General features: G+C 37.4%; 1 protein-coding gene across 1 annotated transcript; it reads right to left on the reverse strand.

Annotated features, from left to right (window-relative positions):
• Positions 1-1174: 1174 nt before the first annotated feature.
• polm (polymerase (DNA directed), mu) lies at positions 1175-8814 on the reverse strand. The gene is made up of 11 exons (XM_082158324.1): positions 7478-8814; positions 6977-7154; positions 6781-6879; positions 6523-6693; positions 6220-6291; positions 5961-6081; positions 4329-4461; positions 4058-4160; positions 3708-3938; positions 3029-3112; positions 1175-1590 (listed from the first exon to the last, which is right to left on the reverse strand). Exons 1-11 carry the CDS (start codon positions 7648-7650, stop codon positions 1504-1506), a joined length of 1452 nt encoding a protein of 483 aa, XP_082014450.1. The 5' UTR covers positions 7651-8814; the 3' UTR covers positions 1175-1503.
• Between the last annotated feature and the right edge of the window lie 175 nt (positions 8815-8989).

Raw genomic sequence — 8989 nt, forward strand, 5'->3', positions numbered from 1 at the left:
GCAGAGACAGAGACGTCTGTTTATATACTGGAGGAGACACGAGACTAAACACGTCTCATTTCACCTGACACTAGCTGGTGAAACGCCAACATTTCCTCTCCGAAATGAATCGGATGATCAATATGTATTAAAATACTGTTGGGGCCAGAAAGATATTTTCATGTTTTTGAAAGAAGTCTCTTATCCTCACCAAGGCTTCATTTATTCGATCAAAAATACAGTAAAAAGAGTAATATTGTGAAATATTATTACAATTTAAAATAACTGTTTTATATTAGAATATATTTTAAAATGTAATTTATTCCTGTGATTTAAAGCTGAATTTTCAGCATCATTACTCCAGTCTTCAGAGTCACATGATCCTTCAGAAATCATTATTTTGATAAATTTAATGCATCCTTGCTGAATTATTAAAAAAATCTTACTGACCCCAAACCTTTTTAAACAGTACTGTATATTAAATGAAAAACTGAAATATATTCACTATCTACTAAGCATTGACAGAAGGAAGAGGTTAATAGACCTGTTTTATACGGTTTATCAGCTGTTTTTACTGTTTGTCAACAGATAATTATGAAAACATTTCAAAACATAGGCATTATTGAACTCAGCCTTCATGAAGGTCCTCTACGGCTCAACAAGATTCACAAAGGATCTGGTTTCTTTTTCATAAATATCCTTATGTTAAGTAGGTTGCAATGCCAGAAAAACAAAATGGCTGCTGAATTTAATGTGTGTTTAATTTTTTAGTTATGTAGACAGTTTTCCCCCAGTATTCGAGAAAATGTTTTAAATATATAATGCGCATGTAAAGAAGTTTTGGCGGTTGGGAAAAGCGGGTCAAAATGAACCAGGTGCACAAAAAGGAGGTTAGAATAATGTCAGGCATCATCTAACCACAAACACATCTGCATATATGATGTGTACATGCATCAAATATTCTCACTGACAAAGCTGAGAGCCTCCATGCATCTCCGTAAATATCCTTTATAGGTTTAGTATATGCAACTTTATCAAAATTGTAGACAATCACACCAGCAGCTAAGACGATAAAATCAAGTCAAAACCAATGTGCCAGTGAAGATGTTATACATTAAACCCACCAATGGTCATTTATCCAAAGACAACGTCAAATTAATGCAGCGCTAACATGGAAATAATATATAGTGACACATTTTCAGTTAAAATATTTAATTAAAAATGATAAAATATGAACAACATCTTATAAACATTCAAGTGTCTGATAAAAGAGAATTACTATTTCTCATTTCTGTACCTTATTTACGGAGAACCACGTTAAAACCTTAAACTATAGTGCAAAACACGGAGAAAACTGATCAAATTATTGGCAGATTTCTGATGCTTGCAAAACATTTGCACATCTTATGAACGTTTACATGTGAAACGTGATCTGATCATAACTGGCAGCTAAAATCAAAAGTATATCCGGCTCTGTGATGAAGCACTGGCACATTAGTAGTGATAACCGGAGATAGACTGGATTCAGGCGTTGCGCTCGGACGGAGGAATAAACTCCAGACCCAGGTAGGCAAAAATCTCCTCTTCCGTCTTTGCTCTGAGGTATAGATTCTGTACAATTTTACAGAGAGGGATGTAAAGGTAGATTTTTTTAGCAAGGTGTTGAGTGTTTTTACAGTTAAACATTTAATGTTGACTTATAAGACCTATATATATATTATACAATATATAGGCCAAAAAGTATTTTAAGTCAAATTACACAGAATATGTTAAAGTGCCCCAATATGCTCTTTTAAAGACTCCTAATTTTGTTTTTGAGTCTCCTGCAGTAAGTTTACATGCATCCAAGATAAGAAAAGAAACACTTGAATTTTCTCATAATATTCATTGCAGTATCAGCTCATTTCTCACACGGTTCGATAAAGGATTCGGTCTCTCTAAACCCCGCCTTTCTGAGAGCCTGCTCTGCTCTGATTGGTGTTGCTAGGTGGTTGCTAGGGTATTTTGGGTGGTTGCTAGGGTGTTCTGGGTGGTTGCTTTGGTGTTGCTAGGGTATTTTGGGTGGGTGCTAGGGTGTTCAGAGCGGTTGCTAAAGTATTCTGGGTGGTTGCTATGGTGTTGCTAGGTGGTTGCTAGGGTATTATGGGTGGTTGCTAAGGAGTTGCAAGGCGGTTGCTAGGGTGTTCCGGGAGGTTGCTATGGTGTTGCTAGGCGGTTGCTATGGTATTCTGGGTGGTTGCTAAGGAGTTGCAAGGCGGTTGCTAGGGTGTTCCGGGTGGTTGCTATGGTGTTGCTAGGTGGTTGCTAGGGTATTATGGGTGGTTGCTAAGGAGTTGCAAGGCGGTTGCTAGGGTGTTCCGGGAGGTTGCTATGGTGTTGCTAGGTGGTTGCTAGGGTATTATGGGTGGTTGCTAAGGAGTTGCAAGGCGGTTGCTAGGGTGTTCCGGGAGGTTGCTATGGTGTTGCTAGGCGGTTGCTATGGTATTCTGGGTGGTTGCTAGGGTGTTTCTAGGCGATTGCTAGGATGTTCTGGGTGATTGCTATGGTGTTCTGTGTGGTTGCTATGGCCCAGTCTGTTGTGATTGGTCTATTCTGCTCTGATTGGTCAGATGGTTCAGTTTGTTTTGATTGGTCGAAAGCTTACAGTGCAAAATGCTCATTACCATATCTGTATTCAGCTCCTGATTTCGCAGCGCAGAAAACAGCGTCTTCTCTACATGACGACTACACAAACCAAAATCTTCCAGTCTCAGCTACAATTACAGTGTTTGAGGGTCAAAGCAGACGTTGTTCGCAAGCAGCCAGTTGAGACCATAGGCTGGCATTATGCAAATCTGTTACAAACCTATGTAGGGTCATGCAAGAAGTAAGACTGGAATTACTGTTGACATGTTTTAGGCCGTTCAGAATTGGTTCTTTTAGGAGACAATAACCCTATTTTACATTTACTACCAGCTATATCACACACTACATAAAAGGTAATATCCTAAAAAGCATAATAGGGGCACTTTAACATACTATAACTATTGATGTACTTTTAGTGGCTCACCTGTTTGCTGTCGAACAGTGCGTGACTGCTCAAAGACATGTGCTTCTCTTGCCCAGCCCAGCGTCTCAACTCCCTCTCAAACAGCTGCAGAACAAACAGCCCATCATGAGTGAACATCACTGACCTCAAAACACTGCGAGTGCGACGACTCCGTCAAACATTCACATTAACAAACATGCCTGATGATACATTTTGTTACTAAGTAAAATGAACGTTAACAGAAATAAAGTAAACTAAAATGTACAAAACTTAAACTTATTTATTTCAGCCAGCATCATTTCTTATTTTCATTTAGTTTAACTTTATGTATATAGACATATTTTATAATGACAAAAACGAATAAAAATGTCCAAAACATATATATATTAAATAAATAAATAAATAAATATAGTCTGATATATATATATAAACAATTTATATTTGAATAATAGAAATTATTTATTTTTGAATTTAGAAATTATTTATTTGATTTCAATCAATAATCAGTGATCTGACTATGAAAATTACTAAATGTATTTAAAAATTTAAGTATTTAGTGTTTAAAAGTACTACTAAAAGTGTTTGTTTTCAAACTACTCAACCAATAAAACTAACTGAAAACAAACAAAACATAATAGAAATAAATAATAGTGACATTTTCGAAACGATTTACTCCTTTGGAAGTGAGGAAGCTCCACACCTTAGACCCGGTCCATCCGAGAGTAGCGAAGGCAAACTGGCTGTAGGGACTGACCACCAGATCTACCCGTACAGCTCTCCAGCCGGACACACTGGCTCTTTCACTTCCTGTCTGAAGCTTAAATATGGAAAAGCATCTCTCAAAGCGATCCATGTTATTAGGAGCTCTAGCTGGACCGTCCATCTTTTCCAGATAAGAGTTTCTGGTCGTCTTCTGATACAGCAGTAAACCCTGATGAAAAATACATGTTACTTTGTAAAGATTTTACATGAGTAAAATTAATTTACAACACCAAACAGACACAAGGACTGGATTTGATCATCCAATTATTCAAAGAACTTCACAAGTACCTGCTCCTCCAGCCAGTTTGTGATTTTAGGCATCAGTCCTTCCTCTTTTCCTTCTTCTGGATGCGTTATGAGAAAGTCCACATCATGACCGACTTCTTTCCCCCTGAAATATATATAGAGAATCTCAACTGCTTGATTGTTTATATTGTCGCAAAATGTCAAATATATTAAATCGCACAGCTCTATTTATATAGTACATCAAACTTTTCCTGCATACATACAGTATACTCAGGTAAATGCTCAAAAATGCTTTGAAGATACAGTATCTGACCTCCTGAACCCTCCCATGAGCCTGATCTCCGCTCCGGGCAGCACAGCGCGCACAGCTTTCTCTACGATATCACTGATGACATCAGCCTCCACCTTAGTGACGGGTTTCTGGAGGTCGTCGTAATACTGGACTCCTGAAAGTGATGAGGTCAGAGGTCATTTCAAATTTTAGATCGCTCATTTCAGTTTTTTTTGAAGAACCACATCATAATTCATTAACTGGTGCTAAATCTTCTTCTAATTTATTTGTAGACTTATAGATGCAAATTGTTTAAATATTTTTATATTTATTAATAAATAAATAAATACTTAACACGGACACACTTAAATATAAATATAGGTATATTTATTAGGTATATACACACATAAATATATATTATATTTTTTTTTTTTATAAAATTATATATATATATATATATTTTTTTTGTACACTCACCGGCCACTTTATTAGGTACACCTGTTCAACTGCTTATTAACACAAATATCTAATCAGCCAATCACATGATCAAGATGTTTTGCTGAAGTTCAAGCTGAGCATCAGAATGGAGAAGAAAGGTGATTTAAGAGACTTTGAACGGGACATGGTTGTTGTTGTCAGACGGAGTGGTCTGAGTATTTCAGAAACTGCTGATCTACTGGGATTTTCACCCACAACCATCTCTAGGGTTTGGTCCAAAAAACTGAAAATATCCAGTGAGCGGCAGTTCTGTTGATGATCAGAAAATGCCTTGTTGACGCCAGAGGTCAGCGGAGAACGGTCAGACTAGTTCAGCTGATAGAAAGACACCAGTAACTCAAATAAGCAACCGAGGTGCAGAAGAGCATCTCTGAACATACAACACGTCAAACCTTGAAGCAGAAGAGCTCCAGCAGCAGAAGACACACACCGGTGTCGCTCCTGTCAGCTGAGAACAGCAAACTGAGGCTAAAATTCACACTGACTCACACTGCAGAAGATTAGAAAACATTGCCTGGTCTGATGAGTCTGGATTTCTGCTGGGATGTTCAGATGTTCGGGTCAGAGTTTAAACAACATGAAAGCATGGATCATCCTGTCTTGTATCAGTGGTTCAGGCTGCTGGTGTTGTAATGGTGTAATGGGTATTTTCTTGGCACACTTTGGACCTCTTAGTACCAATTGAGCATCATTAAACACCACAGCCGACCTGAGTATTGTTGCTGACCATGTCCATCCATTTATGACCACAGTGTGCTCATCTTCCAGCAGGATAACACTCCATGTCACAAAGCTCAAATCATCTCAAACTGGTTTCTTGAACATGACAAAGAGTTCATAGTCCAGTCACCAGATCTCAATCCAATAGAGCAGCTTTGGGATGTGCTGGAACGGGAGATTCGCATCATGGATCTGCAGCAACTGTGTGATGCTCTCATGTCAATGTGGACCAAAATCTCTGAGGAAAGTTTCCAGCACCTTGTTGAATCTTTGCCATGAAAAATTAAGGAAACTCTGATGGCACTAGGAAGGTGTACCTAATAAAGTGGCCAGTGAGTGTATATATGATCAGTCAAATTTGTTCAAGACAAACACACACACATACACTATATAGGTTGTTTGATAAAAATATTTTTGAATATAATTACAAAAATGTAGCACATTGAAATGCAGTACCCGCTTGCTGTGCACGGTTCAACTGTTGTCCTGTGCGAAACAAATCATCAGGAGATCGCAATCCCTCTCTAAACCAGCGATCTGCCGTCCGCACACCCACCCCAAAAATTCCAGTTAGTGCCTGCAGAAAAGGTTGCGACTTCATAATTCACAAACTAAAGGTACAAAATCAGGCATTTCATTTATAATGGCAGATGCCAATATTCAGAATAGTTTGAGTAGTATGAAAGTTTGCTATTTTTGAACATATACCGATTACCTTCATGGCCTGAAATTGATCTGATTGTCTTGTTGACTCCACTTCTCTTGATGATCCATCTTCTAAAATCTCCTAAATGGTGAAATAAGCTTCTTAACAGATATATCTAGACAATATGGATTTTTGAGAGAAGTTTACATTATGCATTTAGCAGACACTTTTATCCAAAGCGACAAAGGCAATGGTTATTTTTCAGCGGAACAAATAATTGTATACAGGTTTGGAACAACTTGAGGGTGAGTAAATAATGACAGAATTTTCATTTTTAGGTGAACTATCCCTTTAAGAAAGCATAATTGTCACCTTAATAACCCTCTGTGAATGGTCACCCAGGCAGGGCAAAGACTTCAGATCCTCCATGTTCTTCACTCGATAGGGAAGTGCCTTTAGGACTGAAGCTGCCCGTCTAAAAGCGACGCTCCGTCCTTCATTGTCATTATATTCGGCATTTTGAGACAAGATTTCAAGAGCATCCTACAGGACAGAGTGTCAAATAACTGCTCATCTTTAGCTCAATGGCAGTGAATAAACAGAAAGCAGTTGAGACATCAAATAACTCACTGTTAGAAATGAATTGTGGTGTTTCAAAGGTGTTCGTCTTTGACAGGCATAAGCTTTTATCAGCACTGCAGTTGGGTCTATGTTGGGTTTTGGGTTAACCTGCAAAATATTTACATTTACATACTTAGTTCATTTGCTCTTTTTAAAGTAATGTGTCCATAAAAGCAGATCCAGCAAGTGAGATCTGCCCTTGTACCTGTAATGTGTGTCTGTCCTGAACAGTAACGGGATGTCCTGCCTCCATGCTCGCCGTAAACCACTTGATATCTAACAAATGGACAGAACTGGAAGTGTCTGGTCCTGTTTGGTTGTCCAGCCAGGCCTGCAGTTCATCTCCACTGTTGTTTTCTGACACAATATGTGTGATGGAGGAACTGTTGAAGAAAACAAACTGGGCTAGTCCAAAAGTTATCTTTCATGGCATGGGTTTTAATCTTTAAGATGCCACGGACCCTCGTGTGAAGGACCCATCCTAAAACTTAAAAGCCATCTATAATTTATAAACGCCCAATTTATACACAGGAAAATGTATATTACATACCTAAAATTAGTTAAATTAAGTTACATTATTTATATATTTCTACTCACTATAGTAATGCACAACAGTATGTATTATTTAAATCCAATTTTATCTGTATAATAGATTAATAACCATTGGCAATACCATGATAAATTGACGACGGTAGTGTAAACATACCTGTAGGTTTCTTTAATAAGAAATCCTTTGCTCCGTCCTAGTCGTGTAAGAAATGCTCTTCTAGATGTTCCCATCTTTCTCTCCAAGATGAATATAGAAACATGGGGAAATTTACAGATGTCATTCTGTTGGCTAACAGTTAGAGATACTTTCCTGCGTTTTAATGGGATCATAGTCTAGACTAGACTCAAACACTTTGGATCAACGCTTCTGCCAATTTGAACCACCTCATCTACCACCACAGATCAGATGTAATCCAACCCTCTGCATTTTCACAAGATTGAGGGAATAGATGTCACGTGTGAGTCACAGAAGAAAAAAAACTAATTTTCATGATTAAGTGCGCGCATTAGTGGACCGAAATTTGTATTTAATTGGTCTCGGTGGACATAAATAATAAGTATTGTGTTTCAACCCTTCACTTACTATTTTTAAATGAAACTGCTATAAAGAAAGTACGTTTCTCATTATACATTTTCAGGTGAATAGTGTCATAGCCGCAGCGAAAGGATGTGGAGTTCACACGTGGTTTCTGTTACTTTTTTCAGCGATGGTGAGGATGGACCAATCACAGCCATTTGTGATTACTAGAAAAGGATTGCTGCACCGGATTTCTAATTATGTAACGTATCACGCAGTTTAAATAAGAGATGTAAACGACAATGGGGTTGTTCAGAAACGTCTATAAAAAATAAATAAAGTCCAGAATTCAGTTCAGGTTTTCGGGCCACAGGCGACACCTCTCGGAATCTCGTATCTCATGTAAGTTACACAGGGGGATCTATTTTGAGTGATGCACATGTTGGTGCACTCATAAACAGTTCCGACTGGGTGCAGACATAATTACCACATTAACTTAACTAAGAATTAAAATAAAACATAAATAAAACAATGAAATTGAAAGGTCCAGAAAGTTTTTATTGATCCTCAAATGCATTTACAATACCGAGTCATTTTCGATTCTAAAACAATAACAAACTATCACGTGAAAGCTGAGGGGGGTGTGACCTTGAAATAAAACGTGCATTGTCATGTTTGTTAAAATTTTATTTTGTTGATTTGAGAGGAATACGTATTATGGTTTAGTCCTATTTCTCTTTATTGACGATGATAATTATGATATTAAATTCTTATAACATACGTGAATTGAAATAATATAAATATATTATTTTGTTGCATATAAAATGTCATATAAATCATTAATAAACTTACATGTGTCATATTTAAACCAATTTAAAAAATCTAATAGAAAATTGTGGAAGATTTTGTGTTGTCAGAGCATTATTCACATAAAAAACCCCAAAATAAAATAAAAACGATGCAAAGTTACTCAGAACATCGTTTAACAGGCACACACTTTGTGTCAGTGGAAGAAAAACTCCAAAACAGCGAATCATTTCCTTATTATATTACTTAATTGAGCTGTGACTGTATCAGCTGTTATATCAGGCTGAAGTCATATGACACACTGAGCCTCTCTCACTTCCTCAAACTTTCTCAGCTCATCCCACC

Source organism: Leuciscus leuciscus (genome assembly GCF_965113295.1).
Source record: "Leuciscus leuciscus genome assembly, chromosome: 24".
NCBI lineage: Eukaryota > Metazoa > Chordata > Actinopteri > Cypriniformes > Leuciscidae > Leuciscus > Leuciscus leuciscus.